Below are 25,950 nucleotides of genomic sequence, written 5' to 3' on the forward strand. Positions count from 1 at the left end.
GAATCTTAGTCACTTCGGTAGATGAGGGTGGGGTTGAAGATGAAATTATGCTGCCAAAAGATTCAATATTTTTTTTAGCACAGCATTCAAACCTTATCTCATAATCATGGCACATTTTATCATCACCAGCTTGGCCCTTATTCTGACAGAGTAATTCTTCTTTCAAATTACATGTGAACACTTGTTTAATGTCTTTGTAAGCAACATCAGGATATTGCTCAGCTCTGCACTCAATTTGGTTTTCAATTTACTCTTGCTTATATACCTCTAATCCTTTTGACCTCAGCTTATCTGAATTCTCATTCTCTTCACCACTGTCTCCTGAAGAAGGTTGTTGTTCATTAAACCAATCGGTCCAATGACATTCTGATGCTCTAAACTTCTCACAATTCGGGTTCGGGTTCGTACCGAACATTAGGGCTTTTGGACCCTGGATCCGAATACGGACATATCACTGTATGTTTGGGTTGGAGTTTGGTGTTCGGCGATTTAATGGCATGTTTTCAAAGGCTGCAGGGCAGCCAATCAACAAGTTTTTTTGACTCATGTGCCCTTAGAAGCCATCACAGCCATGCCTACTAATGCTAGAGCTCTTATTAGTGTAGGGAGAGGATGCTGCCGCTGATGGGGACAGCTTAGGAAAGAATTCTGCAAACTAGTACATTAGTGGGGTGGGGTGCACTTCATATCTGAGAGTCAAATAGAACTGCTGTCACATTGCAGTTTTAAAACTTTTGGGGTCCTAAACTGCTAAGTAGTATTTTAGTGGCGTGCACTAGTGATGTCGCGAACATAAAATTTTCGATTCGCGAACGGCGAACGCCAACTTCCGCAAATGTTCGCGAACGGGTGAACCGGGCGAACCGCCATAGACTTCAATGGGCAGGCAAATTTTAAAACCCACAGGTACTCTTTCTGGCCACAATAGTGATGGAAAAGTTGTTTCAAGGGGATTAACACCTGGACTGTGGCATGCCGGAGGGGGATCCATGGCAAAACTCCCATGGAAAATTACATAGTTGATGCAGAGTCTGGTTGTAATCCATAAAGGGTATAAATCCCCTAACATTCCTAAAATGTTTGGAATAACCTGCTTTAAAACATCAGGTATGATGTTGTATCGATCAGGTAGTGTAAGGGTTACGCCCGCTTCACAGTGACAGACCAAACTCCCCGTTTAACGCACCGCAAACAACCGCAAACAGTCCATTTGCACAACCGCAAACTCCCCATTTGCACAAGGTTGGATACCAAGCTAGCCATGTCCCGTGCCTTGTCCTCACTGATGTCATTGAAGGTCTCTTCCTCCACCCAGCTACGTACAACACCAAGGGTCCTCGAAAGGTGACAACAAGCCCCCTGGGACACCTGCTGTGTTTGGTCTTCCACCTCCTCAAAGCCACCTTCCTCCTCTGACTCCTCTTCTTCAGACTCCTCTCTCTGCGTTGCCTCTCTCTGCGTTATTATAAGGTGTGTTAAGTAGTACTATTCCTAGCAGTTTAATCCCTGTTATGTCCCCTACCAGGGGACGTGTATATAAGGCATCGATTTTAGGAAGCAGGTGTCAGGGTACCTGAAGTCTCTACCTCGGAGGAGGTTAGACTTCCCGCCGTCCGTTCTCTCAGCGGGGCTGATTCATCTAATCCTCACAGCTCTCATAGTCATTCCCGCGCCGGCCGCGAGAACCCCACTTCCTTTTATGACACGACGCTCAGGAGCCGACGTCATGACGGCAATCACATCCCGACCTGTCAATCTGGTTCGGAACAACGAATCAGGGCTCGGCAAGGGCGGAGCCATGATTTAGAGAACCAGGGTATAAAAGAGGGATGTGGGTAATGGTTCATTGCCCTGTCGTGGTTCTAGCTTGTCTGGTCCCTCAGTGCTCTTATGTTTATCGTTCTATCTGGTTTTGACTCGGCTTGTACTATCGTTCCTGTTTACCTCTCGTGTCCTTTGACCTCGGCTTGTCTCTCGCTTACCTGTCCTCTCGTTCCCTCGACCCCGGCTTGTCTCTGACTATTCTCTGCTTTCTCCTTACGTTAGTCCGGCCATTCTAAGGTCCGGTATACGTACATCTCTCCTGTTCGTACTCTGCGTGTTGGATCCCTGTCCCGATCCTGACATTACGACAGGGCCATGGATCCTGCAGGTACTAATGCTCAGTTTGGTTCACCTGACTCAAGGTTTGAAGCCATGGACCATAGAATGGACCAAATGGCTCTGGCGCTGCAAGCATTACTATCCCATCCGAGTAATCAAGCAGAGGAAATTCGTACTCCATCTATCTCTCTTGCTAACACAGGCCTAGAGGTAGCCACAGGGGGAATTTCTTCCCGTGTTACTTCCCCTTTACGGTATGGCGGCGCTCCAGATACTTGTCGTGGTTTCCTAAACCAGATAGGAATTCATTTTGAATTACAACCTACTGACAGGGCGAAGGTTGGATTCATAATATCGCTACTCATTGACAAAGCTCTTAGATGGGCTAACCCTCTGTGGGAAAATGATAATCCAGTAGTCTATAACTATAATGCGTTCCTTACTACCTTTAGGAGGACTTTTGATCCTCCAGGGAGAAAGGCCAGTGCTGCTAGATCACTATTACGTCTTAGACAGCATAGGCTAACCCTTGTGGACTATGCGCTAGAGTTCAGATCCTTGGCGGCAGAGGTCAAGTGGAATGAACAAGCCTATATGGACGTATTTCTGAACGGATTGTCAGATGCGATCCTAGACGAGGTTGCCACTAGGGATCTTCCTGAAAATTTAGAGGAATTGATTTCATTTATTTCTTGTATAGATGAACGCATGAGACAGAGGCAGAACACTCGTGATTTTGGTTATAGACCTTCCTTAAGTCTAACTCCCGCATTTCAGAATTCTGAATCTACTATTCTAGCTCTCCCAGAACCTATGCAGATTGGTAACACTCACCTTTCAGAGAATGAAAGACAAAATAGGAAAAGGGAGGGTCGGTGTATGTATTGTGGAGTAGGAGGTCACCTACGCCTTAATTGCCCTAACCTTCCGGGAAACGCTCACACCTAAGTTTCTCCAGAGGACAGGCCTTGGGTGTTTCTATTTTGTCCTCTACATATGATTACAGGGATCATAGGCTACTAGTACAGGTTTATTTAACTTGGGAAAAGGGAGCACTTAAAGCTATGGCATTAATAGATTCCGGAGCAGCTGAAAGCTTTATTGATCAAACTTTTGTCAAGAAACATGCTATCCCATCTCAGTTAAAGGAGACTCCCCTGGCCGTTGAGGCCATAGATGGTAGACCGTTGTTAGATCCAGTTATTTCTCGTGAAACTTTACCAGTTAAACTAACCATTGGTATTTTACACGAGGAGGAGATTTATTTCATGCTTATCTCATCCCCTTCAGTTCCTATAGTTTTGGGGTATCCCTGGCTTAAAAAACATAACCCTACTATTGATTGGGAACAAGGTGAGATAGTCTCTTGGGGTCAGGGTTGCCAGAAAGGTTGTGTACAGAAAGTCTCACCGTTGTGCCTAGTGGACACACCTAGCAACTCTAACAAGCCCACAGATTTACAGATACCTTCCCAGTATCAGGATTTAAAGGCAGTCTTTGATAAGAGGAAGGCTGATACTTTACCTCCACACAGGTCCTTTGATTGTAAGATTAATCTCCTGCCTGGTACTATGCCCCCGAGGGGTAATGTATATCCTCTATCCGCTAAGGAGAACTTAGTCTTAGAGGAGTACATTCAGGAGAATCTAGACAAAGGCTTTATTAGGAGGTCCTCTTCTCCAGCCGGAGCCGGTTTCTTTTTCGTAGATAAAAAAGACGGCACACTACGGCCTTGCATCGATTATCGGGGCTTGAACAAGATAACAATCATAAATGCTTATCCGATTCCCCTGATTACTGAGCTATTTGATCGCCTGAAAGGTTCTAAGATTTTTACCAAGTTAGACCTGAGGGGAGCTTATAACTTGGTGAGAATTCAGCAGGGTGATGAATGGAAAACGGCTTTCAATACCCGGTATGGCCACTATGAATACACGGTAATGCCCTTTGGGCTTTGCAATGCTCCTGCTGTATTCCAGGACTTGATTAATGAGGTTCTTAGGGAATTTCAACAGGAATGTGTTATAGTTTATTTGGATGATATACTAATACATTCTAAAGAGCCTGAAACTCATCACAAACAAGTCAGAAGGGTATTACATAAACTTCTACAGCATGGGTTGTACTGCAAATTGGAGAAGTGTAGCTTTGACCAATCTCAGGTAAATTTTCTTGGTTACGTTATTTCTGGAGAGGGCTTTAAGATGGACCCTGTTAAACTCCAATCTATCTTGGATTGGCCATTGCCCAAGGGACTCAAAGCCATTCGGAGATTCATCGATTTCTCGAATTACTATAGGCGCTTCATTAAAGGATACTCGTCTATTATCTCTCCTATTACTAACATGACTAAACAGGGTGCTGATACTAAGACATGGTCTCCAGAAGCGCTTGTTGCTTTCAGTACTCTCAAGGAACAGTTTGCCTCAGCACCGATATTAGTTCATACAGACACATCTTTGCCTCCTTACTCGAGGTAGACGCCTCAGAGACAGGTGTAGGCGCTATTCTGTCCCAAAGGTTAAGTTTGAATAAACCACTGCATCCATGTGTTTTTTTTTCTAGGAAATTGTCTGGGCCTGAGAGCAGGTATGATATTGGTGACAGGGAACTGTTAGCGGTAATTTTGGCTTTAAAGGAGTGGAGACACTTGTTGGAAGGGACTTTACACCCGGTTACTATTTTGACGGATCACAAGAATTTGTCATATATAGGGGAAGCCAAGCGATTATCTGCCAGGCAGGCTCGTTGGTCTTTGTTCCTTACTCATTTCAACTATGTTCTCACTTATAGACCTGGTTCTAAGAATTCTAAGGCCGATGCATTGTCCCGCCAACATGAACCTTCTACTATGCCTGAAATGTTTTTTTCTTCTATAGTTCCTAAGCGTAATATTATTGCCAGCACTAGCATTAAGATTCACACTCCGTTGCTGGAGGAGATCAAGAAGTTACAACATCTGGCACCCGGACCTATTCCGGGGGACCGTTACTTCGTGCCTCCTAAACTCCAACTGGAACTTATGCAGTGTTTTCATAACAGTAAATTTGCCGGACATCCTGGCATACGCAAGTCATGTTCTCTGATTTCTAAAGATTTCTGGTGGCCTTCATTACGTAAGGATCTTAAGGAATTCACGGGGCATGTGATGTCTGTATGAGGACCAAACAACCTCATACGCTTCCATGTGGACTTTTGCAACCCCTAGAAATTCCTGTGAAACCATGGTCCTGTCTGGCTATGGACTTCATTGTTGATTTACCGGTTTCTAAAAGACATACGGTTATCCTCACAGTAATTGACAGGTTTACCAAAATGGCTCATTTTGTACCTCTGCTCAAATTGCCCTCTTCTCCCGAATTGGCGGAAATTTTCGCGAGGGAGATTTTTCGTTTACATGGGATTCCTTCTGAAATCGTTTCTGATAGAGGTTCCCAATTTGTTTCCCGGTTTTGGAGATCCTTCTGTTCCCAAGCTTGGTATCAAATTAAATTTTTCCTCTGCCTATCATCCCCAGTCCAATGGGGCTGCCGAGCGCACCAACCAAAAGGTTGAACAGTTCTTGCGTTGTTTTGTTTCTGAACACCAGGACGATTGGGTCGGTTTGATTCCTTGGGCGGAGTTTGCGCACAACAACAGTGTTTGCGATTCTACTCGTTCTAGCCCCTTTTTCATGAATTATGGCTTCCATCCTTCCGTTCTTCCGTCGGCCTCCCCCTCCCAGGGGATACCGTCGGTTGATATTCATGTTGCCAATCTGAGAAAGTTGTGGGATCAGACTCGACAAATCCTTGTTCATAATTCCATGTTGTCCAAACAACACGCTGACAAATGCAGAAGGGTGGCTCCTGTATTCTCTCCGGGCGATAGGGTATGGTTGAGTACCAGAAACATCCGCTTGAAAGTTCCTTCCATGAAATTTGCTCCTCGTTTCATAGGTCCTTACAGGGTTCTGTCTCGGATAAATCCTGTTGCATATCGTCTGGCTCTTCCGCCTGCTTTACGCATCCCGAACTCCTTTCATGTTTCTTTATTGAAGCCTTTGGTATGTAACAGATTTTCCTCCACTGTGCCGTCCCCTCGTCCTGTCCAGGTTGAGGGTCAGGAGGAGTATGAGATCAATTCCATTCTCAATTCTCGGATTTCTCGGGGGAAGGTGCAATATCTTGTGGACTGGAAAGGATATGGTCCTGAAGAGAGGTCTTGGGTGGCCCAGGAGGATGTGCATGCTCCTCGCCTTCTCAGGGCTTTTCATGCTCGCTTTCCGTCTCGCCCCGGTTCCTTCCGCCCGGTGGGCGTTTCTGAAGGGGGGGGTACTGTCAGGGTACCTGAAGTCTCTACCTCGGAGGAGGTTAGACTTCCCGACGTCCGTTCTCTCAGCGGGGCTGATTCATCTAATCCTCACAGCTCTCATAGTCATTCCCGCGCCGGCCGCGAGAACCCCACTTCCTTTTATGACACGACGCTCAGGAGCCGACGTCATGACGGCAATCACATCCCGACCTGTCAATCTGGGTATAAAAGAGGGATGTGGGTAATGGTTCATTGCCCTGTCGTGGTCCTAGCTTGTCTGGTCCCTCAGTGCTCTTATGTTTATCGTTCTATCTGGTTTTGACTCGGCTTGTACTATCGTTCCTGTTTACCTCTCGTGTCCTTTGACCTCGGCTTGTCTCTCGCTTACCTGTCCTCTCGTTCCCTCGACCCCGGCTTGTCTCTGACTATTCTCTGCTTTCTCCTTACGTTAGTCCGGCAATTCTAAGGTCCGGTATACGTACATCTCTCCTGTTCGTACTCTGCGTGTTGGATCCCTGTCCCGATCCTGACAGCAGGAGATGGAAAAACATGCTTGGTCGGTCCTCCTACTTCAAATTTGGGGCACTGCGCGTGCAATCTAATAAGCCACCAGATAGGAGTGGTGTGTTAAGTAGTACTATTCCTATCAGTTTAATCCCTGTTACGTCCCCTATCAGGGGACGTGTATATAAGGCATCGATTTTAGGAAGCGGGAGATGGAAAAACATGCTTGGTCGGTCCTCCTACTTCAAATTTGGGGCACTGCACGTGCAATCTAATGTGCCACCAGATAGGAGTGGTGTGTTAAGTAGTACTATTCCTATCAGTTTAATCCCTGTTACGTCCCCTATCAGGGGACGGGTATATAAGGCATCGATTTTAGGAAGCGGGAGATGGAAAAAGATGCTTGGTCGGTCCTCCTACTTCAAATTTGGGGCACTGCGCGTGCAATCTAATGTGCCACCAGATAGGAGTGGTGTGTTAAGTAGTCCCTCTCATCAGGCCTTTTTTAGTCGAGTCAGTCCCTTCGGGATCCATCCCTCATTCATCTTAATAAAGGTGAGGTAATCTAGACTTTTTTGACCTAGGTGACTTCTCTTCTCAGTGACAATACCTCCTGCTGCACTGAAGGTCCTTTCTGACAGGACACTTGAAGCGGAGCAGGCCAGAAGTTCTATCGCAAATTGGGATAGCTCAGGCCACAGGTCAAGCCTGCACACCCAGTAGTCAAGGGGTTCATCGCTCCTCACAGTGTCGATATCTGCAGTTAAGGCGAGGTAGTCTGCTACCTGTCGGTCGAGTCGTTCTCTGAGGGTGGACCCCGAAGGGCTGCGGCGATGTGTAGGGCTTAAAAAGCTCCGCATGTCCTCCATCAACAACACGTCTGTAAAGCATCCTGTCCTTGCCGGCGTGGTCGTGGGAGGAGGAGGATTACTTTCACCTCTTCCCCTGTTAGATTCACATTGTGCTGTGACATCACCCTTATATGCTGTGTAAAGCATACTTTTTAATTGATTTTGGAACTGCTGCATCATTTCCGACTTGCCGTAATTCGGTAACATTTCAGGCACTTTCTGCTAATACTGGGGGTTTAGTAGCGTGGACACCCAGTACAGGTCGTTCTCCTTCAGCCTTTTTATACGAGGGTCCCTCAACAGACACGACAGCATGAAAGACCCCATTTGCACAAGGTTGGATGCCGAGCTACTTATGTCCTGTTCCTCGTCCTCAGTGATCTCTCTGAAGGTATGTTCTTCCCCCCAGCCATGTACAACACCACAAGTACCAGATAGGTGACAACAAGCACCCTGGGATGCCTGTTGTGGTTGGTCTTCCTCCTCCTCCTCAAAGCCACATTCCTCCTCTTACTCCTCTTCCTCACAATCCTCTTCCAGCGTTGCCGCAGGTCCAGCAAGCGATGCTGATAAGGCATGGTGGTGATGGTGACCACAACTCTTCCTCTTCACGCTCATCTACGGCCTGATCCAGCACTCTTTGCAGGGCACGCTCTAGGAAGAAAACAAATGGTATGATGTCGCTGATGGTGCCTTCGGTGCGACTGACTAGGTTTGTCACCTCCTCAAAAGGATGCATGAGCCTACAGGCATTGCGCATGAGCGTCCAGTAATGTGGCAAAAAAAATTCCAGCTCCGCAGAGGCTGTCCTAGCACCCCGGTTATACAAATACTCGTTCAAACTCAAGGAAATCGGTCTAGATGAAAATGCTTATTCTTGGGTAGAACATTGGCTTAAAAATAGAGTACAAAGAGTTGTCGTTAATGGTAAATTTTCAAGCTGGACAGAGGTGGCAAGTGGTGTCCCTCAGGGGTCTGTTCTGGGACCCCTTCTATTTAACATGTTTATAAATGATCTTGAAGACAGTATTCAAAGTCATGTTTCAGTGTTTGCAGATGACACAAAACTTTGTAAAATAATACAATGTGAGCAAGATATTACTTTGCTGCAGAGGGATTTAGATAGACTGGAGGACTGGGCACTCAAATTGCAGATGAAATTTAATGTTGAAAAATGCAAAGTCATGCACTTCGGCGTAAAAAATACACAAGCAACGTATACCCTTAATGGAAGCGAATTAGGGATAACAACACACGAAAAGGACTTGGGAATTGTTATAGACAACAAACTATGCAACAATGTACAATGTCAATCAGCAGTGGCCAAGGCCAGTAGGGTATTGTCATGCATGAAAAAGGGCATTCATTCTCGGGACGAGAATATCATTTTGCCTCTTTATAAATCACTGGTAAGACCACACATTGAATATGCTGTGCAATTTTGGCCACCTGTTCTAAAGAAGTGCAGAGGCGGGCTACAAAATTAATAAAAGGAATGGAACATATCAGCTATGAAGAAAGGTAACAAATTTAAACCTATTTAGTTTAGAAAAACTTCGCCTGAGAGGGGATATGATAACATTATACAAATATATTCGAGGCCAATACAAACCATTGTGTGGAAATCTATTCACAAACCGGACTTTACATAGGACACGAGGTCATGCGTTTAGACTAGAAGAAAGAAGATTTCGTCTAAGGCAAAGGAAAGGTTTTTTTACTGTAAGAACAATCAGGATATGGAATTATCTGCCTGAAGAAGTGGTTTTATCAGAGTCCATACAGATGTTCAAACAGCTACTAGATGCATACTTGCAAAAACAGAATATTCAAGGATATAATCTTTCAATGTAGGGTAATAACTGCTTGATCCAAGGATAAATCTGACTGCCATTCTGGGGTCAAGAAGGAATTTTTTCCCTAGCTTGTTGCAAAATTGGAAGTGCTTCAAACTGGGTTTTTTTTTGCCTTCTTTTGGATCAACAGCAAAAAACATATGTGAGGAAGGCTGAACTTGATGGACGCAAGTCTCTTTGCAGCTATGTAACTATGTAAAGAGAACCAAGAACTATGTAAAGAAGCGGCTGTGGTGCTAGTGTTGGTGGTGGCGGCAGGAGGGCTTTTCAAGTTCAGGGTATGTGGCCTCTGAACACTGGGCATTATTCTAGGGCCAAAGGGAATCACAGAACCACGACCACGACGGCCCCTGCGGAGTGACCTGCCTCTGCCTGTCATTTTTTTTTCGATTAGTGGTACTATGCGTGCAAGCTACTGTGACAACAGATATGAGTGGCACTGGTGTGACACTGTGCCCTGGCAGGCCCTGAAACGAACACTCGTGAAGGAAACTGACTGCTATTATATTACAGTCCAAAAAGTTTAGGTTTTTTTAAATGCAAGCTATTGGGACACCAGATATGAGTGAGTGGTGGCACTGGGCAGGCCTTGAAATGCACACTCATGAAGGAAAATGACTGCTATTATATTACAGTCCAAAAAGGTTTTTTTTTTGTTAAATGCAAGCTATTATGACACCAGATATGTGTGGTGGCACTGGGCAGGCCCTGAAACGCACACTAGTGAAGGAAACTGACGGCTATTATATTACAGTCAAAAAAGTTTAGTTTTTTTTAAAATGCAAGCCAGTGAGTGAGTGGTGGCACTGGTCAAGTGGGCACAGTATACGCTGTGAGCCAGACACACACACTGGCAGACAACTAACTGCTATTCAATCTATTACAGTCAAAATTGTATTTAAAAAACAAAAAAAATTACACTACTGTTACACCAGATATGAGTTGCACTGGTGTGACACAGTGCCCTGGCAGGCCCTGAAACGCACACTAGTGAAGGAAACTGACTGCTATTATATTACAATCCAAAAAGTTTTTTTTTTTTAAATGCAAGCTATTGTGACACCAGTGAGTGAGTGGTGGCACTGGGCAGGCCCTGAAATGCACACTTGTGAAGGAAACTGACTGCTATTATATTTCAGTCCAAAAAGTTTTTTTTTGTTAAATGCAAGCTATTGTGACACCAGTGAGTTAGTGGTGGCACTGGGCAAGTGGGCACAGTATACGCTGTGAGCCTGACACACGCTGGCAGACAACTAACTGCTATTCAATCTATTACAGTCAAAATTCTATTTTTTTTTTTTTAAATGTTACACCAGATATGAGTTGCACTGGCGTGACACTGTACCCTGGCAGGCCCTGAAACGTACACTAGTTAAGGAAACTGACTGCTATTATACTACATTAAAAAAAGTTTTTTGGGGTTTAAATGCAAGCTATTGTGACACCAGTGAGTGAGTGGTGGCACTGGGCAAGTGGGCACATTATATGCTGTGAGCCTGACACACAGGCTGGCTGGCAGGCAGGCAACAAAAAAAAAAAAACAGACTGATGTTCTAGCCCTAAAAAGGGCTTTTTGGGGTGCTGTCCTTACAGCAGAGATCAGATGAGTTCTTCAGGACTGTAGTGGACACTGAATACACTAGCCTAGCTATCAATTTCCCTATCAAATCAGCAGCAGCTACACTGTCCCTACTCTCAATAAGAATGCAGCTTCACAATGAATGTAAAATGGATGCTGTCCAGGAGGTGGGAGGGTCTGGGAGGGATGGTCTGCTGCTGAATGGCTGGAATATGTCTGCTGACTGTGAAGTACAGGCCAGGGTCAAAGTTTACTCAATGATGACGAATAGGGGGCGGACTGAACAGCGTATGTGTTCGCCGTCCGTGGCGAACGCGAACAAGTGATGTTCGCCGGGAACTATTCGCCAGCGAACAGTTCGGGACATCACTAGCGTGCACTTCACATCTGAGAGTCAAATCAAAGCGTCTAATAGTGTGCTTACAGCGCAGTGGTAAACATTCTTATTTTCTGGTGCTAATCTGCTAAATAGTACATTTTGGGGCGTGCACTTCATATCTGAGAGTCAAATAGAAGCGTCTAATACTGCGGTTACAGCGCTATTGTAAACATTCTAATTGTTTTGCTGCTAATCTGCTAAATAGTACATTTGCGGCCTGCGGTGCACTTCATATCTGAGAGTCAAATAGAAGCGTCAAATAGTGCGCTTACTGCGCAATGGTAAACATTCTTATTTTCTGGGTGCTAATCTGCTAAATAGTTCATTTGGGGCCTGTTCATATGGGAGATTCAAATCAAAGCGTCTAATAGTGCGGTTACAGCGCAATTGTAAACATTCTAATTGTTTTGGTGCTAAACAGTACATTTTGGGGCCTGTTCTTCATATCCGAGCGTCAAATAGAAGCTTCCAATAGTGTGCTTACTGTGCACTTGTAAACATTCTAATTGTTTTGCTGCTAATCTGCTAAATAGTACATTTTGGGGCCTGCGGTGCACTTCATATCTGAGAGTCAAATAGAAGCATCAAATAGTGCGCTTACTGCGCAGTGGTAAACATTCTTATTTTCTGGGTGCTAATCTGCTAAATAGTACATTTTGGTGCCAGTTCTTCAAATCTGAGAGTCAAATATAAGCGTCTAATAGTGTGGTTACAGCGCAATTGTAAACATTCTAATTGTTTTGGTGCTAAACTACTAAATAGTACATTTTGGGGCCTGTTTTTCATATCTGAGAGTCAAATAGAAGCGTCTAATACTGCGGTTACAGCGCAATTGTAAACTTTCTAATTGTTTTGGTGCTAAACTGCTATATAGTACATTTTGGGGCCTGTTCATATCTGAGAGTCAAATCGAAGCGTCTAATAGTGCGGCTGTCCCCTAGCGCTCGTCGGCATGTTTTAGCTCGAGAATTACCAGTTATCCAAGTAATACATGAAGCGAAGCGATCACAGGATCCATAATAGAGTTGAGCAAACCCGAACTGCAAAGTTCGGGTTCGTACCAGATTATAGATCCATTCATAGTTTTACAGTGAGGTGGGCAGTCCAGTGACCAGGACCCAGACACTGTCTGGGTGGCGGTCGGACGACCGGCACTCAATATACCTGATGTTGAAGTTAGGAGTCACAGTGTGGAATGGATTAGCAGGGTCTGGTGCAGGGTAACCGCACGGCCCCTGGTGTTGAGCACCAGCGTTTGTGCGGCCACATACCAGGACCCTGATGCAGCTTCAGTAAAAAGAGTACTTGATACCAGAAGCCATCACCAGACTGATCCGCAACTTGGAACAGGATGTGACATTCACTGTAGTGGCTGTGCGCACTTTTGGCGTTGTCACCCTGTTGCTGCTCACCTTTCTGTGCTGCGGCGTAACTTCGGCCTTCCCGCTCACCGACTCATGAGACTTTGCGAGCAGCAGCAGGCGATAGTGGAGTTTCAGCTGCGGCACGCATGGGTCAGTGGCTCTGCACCAGACTTCCCTCCAATTGATCAGAGTTAAAGGATTTCAAGTGAACTCATTACAATTACAGGGCCTCTAAAGAGTCCTGTATTGTTATTTGTCGTCCCTACCTTCCCGCGTCGGGAGTGGGTCATTTGCGCACCTGCTGCCTTCCTTGCATGTGGTAGCCGTTTCTCAGGGTCCCTGTATGGAATGGAACCCTGATTCCCCATTACCCGTGGTCACCATGGTAGGTGCAGAAACTGGCATCAAAAGTTGATATGGATGACATCCGCATGCAAAGTCGCCACCACGGGGATGTGCGATTTGCACAAGGTTCTCTATAGTCAACAAAGTTCCTGCGCAAGTATAATGTCAACAGCTACTCTGCGGAACAGAGTTGTCTTTTTTTATATGGCCCAATATTTTGCGGGCTACCCCAATTAATATAAATATATATATATATATATATATATATATATATAATAAAAACAGTGTTGGCTACCTCATCCTCCTCCTCCACCGCCATGGTCACCGCCTCCTCAACCTATGGGTCACTTAGTATAAACTAGGTGCACATTAGCAGAGGCTTGTGAAGCCTTTTCTCCATGCATCAGGAGTTGAGCTCAGTGTGAACAATGAAAGAGAATTTTTTTTTTTAATTTTTATCTTATTTTAAGTGATTTCCCTATCCACATTTGTTTGCAGGGCACTTGTCCTACTCTTACCCCTATTTGACTTGCTTTTGCAGCTCTCTAGCTCTTTCCAGGAGTTTTTTAGAGGCATTTTTGTGGCCAAAAGTTCGGGTCCCCATTGACCTCAATGGGGTTCGGATTCAGGATCAAGTTCAAGGTCAAGTTCGATTTCAAGGTCAAATTCTTTTTTCAAAGTTCGGCCGAACCAGCCGGACCCGAACATCAAGGTGTCCGCTCAACTATAGTCATAATCTTTACTTCCTATCGAGCCATATTCACACACGCATGCACACACATGCCTGCCAATATCTAGGATTCATACCAGATTGAACATCTTTCCACACTTGGCATTTTCTGTCATGGTTTATATTCATCTCCATATTCATCATAATAGTGACACGAGGAAATGCACCGCATGCTCTCCTCATCAAAATAAGGACTGTCTGGTGGACATTTTGGGTAACAACCTGAGGATATATGAAAGCATGTGAATTTCTGAAGATCATATCAATAACAAAATCAAGGATCATGCTTTAAAGCTGATTAAAGGGCAGCTTTAATAATTGTATGGGCATTATAAACAAATTCAATTTGAATTCTCACTTTTGTAAGTAACCATGTTAGAGTTATATTTGCCAGTAAAATTACACTAGCCATCACTGAGTGGTTAGCCAAATGCTAGCCATGTGATACTGGTGACCAGTAAAACTGATAAACATAGTGCATCAGTGAAGAATAGCAAAATAATAAAAAGATTATTAAAATTATTTGAAATGTGTGCACTTGCTATTTGTACATTTTATGAAGTTAGAACAATTAATACAATACAATGTAAACAGTGTAACATAAATTAAACTAGGTTTCTTGTTCTCTTTGTTCTTCATACAAATCCTCTGGTATGGCAGAAAAAAAGGTTATCAAACTAAAACCATGCCATGCCACATTTTTTAGCATACACCGGGGCAACAGAAAATATATGTCAATAATTATTTGTAAAAGTAATTCACAACCTAATGAGAGTCTGATGAAATTGCTTTTATTACGTCTATGTGAAGCTATAATATTCAGATTTTCTTTTTCTTTTCATATTTGCAGCATATCATCCATGATTTATTACGGTTTTTTTTTACACTCCTTATTTAAGAGCAGTAAACCTAAAGCAACAAAAAGTGATCTCTCAAAACATTAACTCGCACCACTGTTCTGTAGTTTTGACATTAGAAGGAAAGTAAACTACCTTCCATATTTAAGAGATAAGGAAATTAAAAAGACAGAAAAGAAGAAAGAAAATTTATGAGTATAAGGAGAAGGTGAAAAGTTGTTGCAGGGAGAGGGTAAGGGAAACATCCCTCAAGAAACAAGTTACCCTAAAAAGTATCCAGGAATCCAATCATTTGAAATAAAACATAAAATGTTCATTCTTTGCTCAGTTATTTTATCTATTAAATAGTTATCCTTAATTTAAACATAACAATAAACTATAAAAGCATCTGAACATCACAGTTTGCATTTCACTCGTCTTGTATTATTTGTGGCACATGTGAATCATAAAATGTTCATGAGTCTTTCTTACCTTCTAAACCAGTCAGATTGTTAAAGCAAACCCCAGTAGGATTCATGCATGTCTTCATGCATGGAGCTCCACAAGCTTGGTAATGCCACTCACAATGTCCTTTCAGATGGTAGAAATCACAATATATAGCTGTTTATAAGTGGACAAGAATTAATGAGTTTACACCAGTAGAACCACCTAATGTTATGTAGTGAAAATACCAATTGGAAAGGTTGGGTTTGTATTTAGTAGGAAGCTCAGAAAGATAAATGTGTTGGTTAAAAGACTTGACATGTGTTACATGGGTATGGTAAAAGGTCCTGTGTGATATTGGAATGGTCTATGTTTGTGAAATCTTGTACAAAAGTGCAGTCTAGAATACCCTGAAAATTATCACAATAGGGAACTAAATTTCTGTAAACACTCTTAACTAGCATGTGAACAATAACTAGTTATTTAAAACCTAGGATAGACATAGCATGAAAATTGAAAATTTGTATCTACTGAAAAATGGCAGTCTACAGCTAAACCATCCATTTAAATATTGGGTCATTTAACACTTACGACATATGGATGGAGTTCTCCAGTTCACACATATTCCAGTTTCACTGCAAGCTTGGGCATATGAGGCTACAGCTGTACAGAGACATTCACAGTCTCCTCCAGTGTCACAAGCACAGGCATCATGAACACAAGACTCATAATATTCCATTGGGTCAATCTATGGGTAGAGAAGCAGTCATTTCCTATTCCTACGTGATCATGAATCTCCATGTTATTGTCTTTAATATTAGAAAACTGCACATAGCTCAGGATAATGTAACACAAAGTTGTTGGAGCACAAGATAATGTTAGAAAATCAATTCATTATACATCACTAATTTGTGATATGAGAATTGAGTACATTGAAATTCTGGAAAGACCAGATTGGCTAGTGTTTTCTGTACAATTAATTTATGGAAATAGCAGAATTTAAAGACTACATCACAAGTAATGTATAGAATAACTGGAATAAGTGGCAATCTAAAGCAAGAGGGCAAGAATTTCAAAATATAGTTCTCACCTTGGGATGACAGGCCTGGAAGACAGGACCTGTGATGATACTACAATTCTTCTGTGACCATGCTTTCCTATATGGGTTGGACAGACAAGGATCTTTTGCTTCAATAGCATTCGGGCAGTTTTGCGACAATTTCCAGCTATTGCAAAATTCAAATGCGTCACCAACCTCAGAGCGACTTCTGGTGATAAAGTCATTAACAGCATTCCCATCGTAATTACCACAAAGACCACAAACCTTGCCCTATCAAAAGATTAAAAGAAAACATTGGAATATTTTATCTAATGCAATAGATGCATTAGTTTGCAAACAGAATATTTCCAACAGCATTTTAATCAGTGTAAAATTAAAAAATCAATGCTTGAATGATTTATGAAACACGTTTTTGAAAGATATAATTGTTCACTTTAACAAAGATTAACCCCTTAAGACCGGAGGGCGTACTATTACATCCTTTTAAAAGCGGCTCTAAACGCCGCAGGACGTAATAGTACGCCCTCCGTTTTTTTGTAACTTACCCGGTCGCCGGCGATCGCGGTTGGGGGGACTCCCAGGGAGCCCCCCGCGGCAGATCTTCCTTCTCCGGTCCCTCCCGGTCATGTGAGAGTGAGGTCCTTGCGAGGACCTCACAATGACATGGCCGGTATAGCTGGCTCAGGCATTGCCAGCAGGGGGACTAACTGTAATGACAGTTGGTCCCCCTGCTGGCTGGAAATAAAATTAAATTAAGTGTAAAATTAAAATAAGTGTAAAAAAATATATATATACTTAGACCATATATATATATTATATATATATATATATATATATATATATATGATCTAAGTATATATATACACACATACACATACACTGTCTAGGTGTATTTTAATATTAATATATATATAATTATATATATATATATATATATATATTAATATCAAATTACACGTAGACTGATACTGATTAAATATATATATAATTATTGTTATATAATATAAAAAAATGTAAATACGTAAAAAATAAAATAAAAAATTAATTAAAAATAAAATATTAAAAAATATATAGATGTGTTTTATTTCGTTCTAACTGTATTGTGATATTAATATATATATATATATTTATATCAAAATACATGTAGAATGAAATAATATATATATATCTATATACATAAATATATACGTATATATCACTATATATATACCTATATATAAATAAAAATATTTTAAAAAAAAATGATATATATATATATATATACGTATATATACACATATGTATATATATACATATATTAATTCTACACATATATTTATGTAATAATTTTACATAATTAGGTATCCTAATTAATTACAATTAGCGGGACCTGCATGACAACCCATGCCGAAAGTATAGGGAATTTAATTTGCTAGCACTATATTTAACCCTATACCTTTCCAAGACACCATAAAACCTGTACATGGGGGGTACTGTTTTACTCGGGAGACTTTGCTGAACACAGATATTAGTGTTTCAAAACAGTAAAATGTATTACAACGATGATATCGCCAGTAAAAGTGAAATTGTTTGCATTTTTCACGCACAAACAGCACTTACACGGACGATATTCTTGCTGCAATACTTTTTACTGTTTTGAAACACAAATATTTGTGTTCAGCGAAGTCTCCCGAGTACAACAGTACCCCTCATGTACAGGTTTTATGGTGTTTAAAAAATTACAGCGTCATGATGTGGGCGGGCGGTACGTGACGTCGGTGCGCACGTAAGCCGTGGGACCGCGTCTTCACGGACCAGGAAGTGGGGCAATGCAGCGTGCGAGCCTGTCGAGGCGGTGAGAACGCCGGGCGGAGAGACTGTGAAGGGCAGCGGGGCACGAGCGCGACAGACGGCTGAGCAGTTGAGCAGCCTCCATAAAGCTACAAGAGGCTTAAGGTACTGGAAAAAGCTGTCGAACCATAAAGCCGGTACATTATGAGCCCACTTGCCACTGATTGCCACGGATCTTCACAAGTGCGATGAGCAGCAGATATAAAGCGGTTACTAAGCCATAAAGTTACAAAGTTACAACTTTCCACGAGCAAACAGCTACTAATCTACAAAGTTGCTACAAAGATACAAAGCTACAAAGCTGATACATTGGGGCATTCATCTGCCACTGATTCTGTACTCCTATCTGATGATTAAAAGTTCACTAAACGGGACAGTTATCGGGCACTGCTGACACATGGAAGAAGAGAGGACGCTGAGTGCGATAAGTATACATCTACAGTCTGAATTTATTTGAGTTTGTAAATAGAAGATTGATTTTGGCAGAGTCTCAGAGTGTATAAATTAATGTCTGTGTGTAAAAAATATACTTATCCACCTATCTGCAACTAAATCTCTACTCTATATATAAGCGCTAACTTAAAGGGACAGTCATCTGGTGTTGCAGCGAAGAGGAAAGGAAATTTTTGTGTTAAATGTGACAAAGAAAGTATAAAATAATATTTGAGAGTAAAAATATATTTAATTACTTATCTTCCCCTGATCTTTACTCCACATTTAAAGAAAATATCTAAATACTTATTTTCCACTGATCTTTACTCCACATTGGACAAATAAGAGTTAACTTAAAGGGACAGCATCTGGTGTACCAGCAAAGAGCAAAGGAGATATTCCGCTAAAGTTGATAAAAGACATATTCAATAGTTAACCTAGCGGGGTTAACCCTAGCGGAGAATAAAGCTTAAATCAGAAGCTTTAGCACCTCATATGGCTCCTAAAAAAGAGAAAGTCCAAAATATGGAGAAAAAGAAGGCAACAATAGGCACATTTTATTCACCCAAAGTGCCTAGTATAGAACTAGAGAGGCAACGAAAGTCCCTGCCATTAGAAAATGCTCAGCTCCCTGCACTTCAAATATCAAACATATCAGAGGACGACCTGCCACATCAGTCAAAAAACTCACAGGGATTGACACAACAACTGTTAACTCAAATGTTGGATAATTTACATAAAAAGATCCAAGTGGATATTGAAAACAACTCTAAAGATGTCAGATCAGAAATTGCTACCCTCTCAGAGAAATTTACAAACCAGGCAATCATACTACAAAAAGTCCAAGAGGAATACGAACAAATTAAAGCATCTAATATACAGTTAGAGAAGAGACTGCAGGACACCGAGATGAAGCTGACTGATTTAGAGGACCGATCCAGGAGAAACAATGTAAGAGTTAGAGGAATACCGGAATCAATATTACAAGAAGACTTATATTTGTACCTGAACAGTCTCTTTTCAAAAATACTATCCAGACAGACGCTGGGCTCTGAGACCTTCGAAAGATTCCACAGACTGGCTAGACCAAATGGTACCGATAAATCCTACCCAAGAGACGTTATGATTTGCTTCTCTAGTTTTTGGATGAAAAATCAAATAATGCAGAAGATAAGGAATGGGATCCTAGACACGGAAGAATGGAGACATCTAAAAGTTTATCAGGACTTATCTCTAAAGACAAGACAAGCAAGAAGAACCTTTTCCGAAGAAACGGTTATCCTCAGGAACAAGGAGATTAGATACAAGTGGCTGTTCCCGACGGCAATTATGGTCTTTTTTAAAGATAAATCATACATCTTTAGAGACAACCTGGCACTAAAACAGAAGATGTCAAGTTTGAAACTGATCCCTTAGTCAAACCGAACTCCTCCTCCTTTTTTTTTTTTTTTTTTTTTTGTTTAGAAATGGTAAAATGTATAGAGGGGTAATCACATAATCACAGATTTAAAGGTATAAGGTATAATTAACATAAACATATATAAAGTAATATAGTAAGTATGAAGTGAACGAAAAAGGAGTATTTAACACTTATAACTCTAGGAAACAATTTATAATAGATTTAAAGGTATATGGTAAAATTAATATAAACATATATAAAGTAATATAGTAAGAATGAAGTTAATGAAAAAGGAGTATTTAACACTTATAACTATAGAAAACAATTTATAAGTGTTTCTCTTTTTTTTTTTTTTGGCACTAGCAGAAAAGGTGTTAAATTGTGGGGCTACCCATATAAAGAATATAATTATAGATTCACATATAGAGTAAAAATCATAGATTCACATATAGAGTAATGTATGTAATGTATAAGGAAAATGAGCAAAAAGCACAACTTACACTTATTGACACATTATTTAAAAGTATAAGAATGAAATGAATGAAGTGGGTTTCACAATAAACACAAGTTTATAACCACACAAAAGGAGGAGAAGGGAGATTATAGACCATAACCAAGGGCTAGGGAAAGGGAGTATTAGAAGTTGAAATTGGAAGAGAGAATTGCCCCAGATAAAATAAAAGTTAGTAGAAGGGGGACTTAGCAGATAGATCTTGTGGCAGGATAAAGGGAATGAACATCATCACGCCTTTAGGAATAGGATTGGTAAGAAAGAGGAAGGAGAAAAAAAAGGAAAAAAAAGGGGGGGCAGAATCGTATGAAGGACAGAGGGATTATAATAAAGAATAAATGCCTACTATCCTGGTCCAGGGTCCTGCGACGGCAGCAGGGTCAAATATGAAGACTGTATACAGAACTTCATATTATGGATTGAATGAGGTATCAGAAAGTTGGAGTTTCACCAGGAGGTCCATATATATAGGACCGATAGGTGGAAATATGAATGGATTTGAGTGTTGGATGCTATCTGAGGGGAGGATAGAGGGGATGAGGGTGTGGGGTGAACTGCGGTAGTATGTCATTAAACATACTATCTATTAACACAAGGGGCTTAAATTCAGGTCAGAAAAGAGGATACTTGTATAAATTATTGATTGACAGTAAAACAGATATCGGTTTCGTTCAAGAAACACACTGGTCTAATTCTACGCCAAAACTATGGAACTACAAAAAATTCCCAGTGGTCCACAGATCTAATCTGGCGGGAAAGAACAAAAAAAGAGGGGTGGCAATTTTTTTCTCAGATAGTTTAAAATATGAGTTGATCCACGAGGAGACTGACCCTGGTGGCAGGTTTCTTATACAGGGAGTGCAGAATTATTAGGCAAATGAGTATTTTGACCACATCATCCTCTTTATGCATGTTGTCTTACTCCAAGCTGTATAGGCTCGAAAGCCTACTACCAATTAAGCATATTAGGTGATGGGCATCTCTGTAATGAGAAGGGGTGTGGTCTAATGACATCAACACCCTATATCAGGTGTGCATCATTATTAGGCAACTTCCTTTCCTTTGGCAAAATGGGTCAAAAGAAGGACTTGACAGGCTCAGAAAAGTCAAAAATAGTGAGATATCTTGCAGAGGGATGCAGCACTCTTAAAATTGCAAAGCTTCTGAAGCGTGATCATCGAACAATCAAGCGTTTCATTCAAAATAGTCAACAGGGTCGCAAGAAGCGTGTGGAAACACAAAGGCGCAAAATAACTGCCCATGAACTGAGAAAAGTCAAGCGTGCAGCTGCCAAGATGCCACTTGCCACCAGTTTGGCCATATTTCAGAGCTGCAACATCACTGGAGTGCCCGAAAGCACAAGGTGTGCAATACACAGAGACATGGCCATGGTAAGAAAGGCTGAAAGACGACCACCACTGAACAAGACACACAAGCTGAAACGTCAAGACTGGGCCAAGAAATATCTCAAGACTGATTTTTCTAAGGTTTTATGGACTGATGAAATGAGAGTGAGTCTTGATGGGCCAGATGCATGGATTGGTAAAGGGCAGAGAGCTCCAGTCCGACTCAGACGCCAGCAAGGTGGAGGTGGAGTACTGGTTTGGGCTGGTATCATCAAAGATGAGCTTGTGGGGCCTTTTCGGGTTGAGGATGGAGTCAAGCTCAACTCCCAGTCCTACTGCCAGTTTCTGGAAAACACCTTCTTCAAGCAGTGGTAAGTCTGCATCCTTCAAGAAAAACATGATTTTCATGCTGGACAATGCTCCATCACACGCGTCCAAGTACTCCACAGCGTGGCTGGCAAGAAAGGGTATAAAAGAAGAAAATCTAATGACATGGCCTCCTTGTTCACCTGATCTGAACCCCATTGAGAACCTGTGGTCCATCATCAAATGTGAGATTTACAAGGAGGGAAAACAGTACACCTCTCTGAACAGTGTCTGGGAGGCTGTGGTTGCTTCTGCACGCAATGTTGATGGTGAACAGATCAAAACACTGACAGAATCCATGGATGGCAGGCTTTTGAGTGTCCTTGCAAAGAAAGGTGGCTATATTGGTCACTGATTTGTTTTTGTTTTGTTTTTGAATGTCAGAAATGTATATTTGTGAATGTTGAGATGTTATATTGGTTTCACTGGTAAAAATAAATAATTGAAATGGGTATATATTTGTTTTTTGTTAAGTTGCCTAATAATTATGCACAGTAATAGTCACCTGCACACACAGATATCCCCCTAAAATAGCTAAAACTAAAAACAAACTAAAAACTACTTCCAAAAATATTCAGCTTTGATATTAATGAGTTTTTTGGGTTCATTGAGAACATGGTTGTTGTTCAATAATAAAATTAATCCTCAAAAATACAACTTGCCTAATAATTCTGCACTCCCTGTAGTGATAGTTCGAATTAATGACATTTTGTATACTTTAGTAAATGTTTATGCTCCAAATCAATCCCCATATAGATTTTTGGGAAATTTGATGCAAAAGATTGACCGCGTGTCGTCTGGTAGCCTAATCATCGGGGGGGACTTTAATTGCATCATAGATAATAAAATAGATAGGAATAGAATAAAGTCCGCCCACATAGATGCCAAGCAAAGAACAGGCCTATCAATGATGCAGACTATTTTGGCAAAAAATTGTCTATTCGATGCCTGGAGAACGTCTAATCCAGAAGCGAGAGATTACACGTTCTTTTCAAATGTTCACCAGACATACACTAGAATTGATTATTTTTTGGTAAAACCTGAAACTTTGGAGCGAGTTAAGAAAGTGTCAATCGGACCTATAACATGGTCTGACCATGCACCTGTAAGTTTAGTTATAAAAAATAATCCTGAATATAAATGTAGAGACAAATGGAGACTTAATGAAAACTTACTAAAATCAGAAACTAATGTAGATGTACTACGCACTCAGACCAGAGAATTTTTTGAAAGTAACGATACAGGGGATGTCTCCAATGCCATGCTATGGTGTACTTTTAAATCGTATATGAGAGGATGCCTCATAAAAATGGGCGCTATTATAAAAAAAAAGAAAGGAAAAGAGCTCAACGAGCTTTATATTGATTTGGCAAAACAAGAACGACTACATAAACTCACCATAGATCATAAAATCTTGGAGGATATTAAAGAGATTAGGGGAAACATTTTAGTAAGAACTCAAGAAAAGATTAATAAAGCTATGTTAACTTTAAAACAGAGATGGTACTATGGAAATAATAAAATAGGGAAAAGTCTTTCAAATAAATAAAAAAATAAAAATAAACTTCAATCTATAAACTATATAACAGTTGGAAGTAAAAAAATGTTTTCTCCAACTCAAATAGCTAAAGCATTCGAAGACTATTATAAAAGCCTATATAATATAAAATTTAATGAGCCATCTGAGGGCGAAACAAAACAGTTTTAGTGGATAAGTTGAGCTTACCAACAATATCAGTGGAGAATCTGAGCCAACTAAATGCCCCCTTTTCTATACATGAGATTAGTAATACCATTAAAGCACTAACAGCAGGTAAAGCACCAGGCCCAGATGGCTTCTCCTCAATCTTCTATAAAAAATTAAGCGATATAATATCTCCATATATATTAAGAACATTTGAAGATTTTGCTAATCAGAAAGCCATCCCAACGGAACTACTCCAGGCCTCTATAATACCAATCCCTAAGACAGACAAGGACCCTACGTATACTTCAAATTATAGACCAATATCTCTTATCAACTTAGATATCAAAGTATACTCTAGAATTCTGGCCGATAGACTAAAACAAATCATACCCAACATTGTACATAAAGATCAGAGCGGGTTTGTAGAGGGTAGGGGCACATCTGATAATATTAGGAAACTACTGAATGTCCTATATCATGCAGATCAAAGCTTGTCTCCTTTTGCGGTGGTTACCCTCGATGCCGAGAAGGCCTTCGATCGGGTTAACTGGAAGTACATGGAAGAAGTACTGAGGGCCTTCGGCATCGAGGGTTACTTTAAGGAGTGCACAATGGCGCTATATAAGGATCCTCAAGCTAAAGTATCAGGATACATGTTTCAATCAAATTGGTTCCCTATTAGAAATGGGACGCGACAGGGATGCCCTTTGGCACCCCTGTTATATATCCTTTCTATAGAACCGTTGGCAGCCGCGATTAGACAGAACAAAGACATCAGCGGGCTAAAAGTGAATAAGATGGAGAATAAGATTGCATTATATGCAGATGATGTCCTACTGACCCTAGCAGACCCTATTAGATCCATCCCAGCCGTATTTCGGCTTATTAACGTGTTTGGTATACATTCAGGTTATAAAATAAATATAAATAAAACACAAATACTGATAAAAGGCTTAAGTGGACCAGGTGTAGACAAACTCAAAAAAGATTTTAAATGCGATTGGGAAACAAGAAACATAAAATATTTAGGGGTAAAACTTTCTCTAGATTATAGAGAAATTGGAGAACTTAATTATACTGATATTGCCATCCACTTCAGGAATACCTTAAAAAACTGGCAGGGATTGGAACTTTCTTGGTTGGGTAGGATTGAAGCAGTAAATTTCTATCTCCTTCCTAAGTTTACATTTTTATTTAGTAACCTCCCGTTGAGGGTGACATACCAGACGATACGCGGTCTCCAAAGGCAAATATCAAATTATATTTGGCAAGATAGGAGACCCAGAGTCTCATTGGAAATACTACAGAGAGACTGGAAAGAAGGGGGGATCTGTTTCCCAGACATACAGAAATTATATATGAACAACATGGTAGCACACCTAATTAAGTGTGACAATTTTACAATGGCCAGACCAAACTGGTTAGACATTGAAAAATCAGATCTTGGTGACATGGAACCTCTATTGCTTTGGTGGTGCGATAGCGAACTTCTAAAAAATATAAGATCTAGCAACCCGAAGAATAACACAATGATCTATATCGTTAAGCACTTGAAAAAGAAATATGGAACAAAACATATATCACTTAATGCCCCATTAACAACCCTAAAACTTTATATAAAGGATATAAATATACAAGAATGGGAAAATGGTGGAGTAGAAAGAATAGCGGAACTTTTAAATAATAACAAAATATAATCTCCCTGCGAAGGAAATTTTTAATTATTTAAGAATAAAATCCTTTACTATGGGAAAAGACTTTTCGGAAAGTTCTCTAATGGACCAGTTTGTAGCATTCCATTATAAAAAAAAAATCGCCTCCAGATATAATCAATTCGCAGGAAGCCAAAGGCAAATAGATAAAGCGCCAGCAATGTATAAATGGGAGCAAGAACTTAATTTTTCATCCTCGGTGGAGGACTGGTTGTTGGGTTTACAAGCAGTAAAAAGATATATACATGGGGTGAATATACAGGAAGTGTACTTCAAACTAGTATACCGTTGGTATCTGGTCCCTACTCGCCTTCACAGATTTC

The 25,950-nt window shown here is 41.0% G+C and overlaps 1 protein-coding gene across 1 annotated transcript in view; it reads right to left on the reverse strand.

Moving 5' to 3' along the window:
• Nucleotides 1–14,116: 14,116 nt before the first annotated feature.
• LOC134578527 (mucin-5B-like) overlaps nt 14,117–25,950 on the reverse strand; it is a gene marked incomplete at its 5' end in the record, with an annotated part of 33,186 nt that continues 21,352 nt past the window's right edge. The window contains 4 exon segments of the mRNA XM_063437510.1: nt 14,117–14,226; nt 15,333–15,461; nt 15,876–16,032; nt 16,375–16,614. Coding sequence (XP_063293580.1) covers nt 14,117–14,226; nt 15,333–15,461; nt 15,876–16,032; nt 16,375–16,614 — 636 coding nt within the window.

The sequence above is a fragment of the Pelobates fuscus genome, chromosome 12, assembly GCF_036172605.1.
Source record: "Pelobates fuscus isolate aPelFus1 chromosome 12, aPelFus1.pri, whole genome shotgun sequence".
Taxonomy (NCBI): domain Eukaryota; kingdom Metazoa; phylum Chordata; class Amphibia; order Anura; family Pelobatidae; genus Pelobates; species Pelobates fuscus.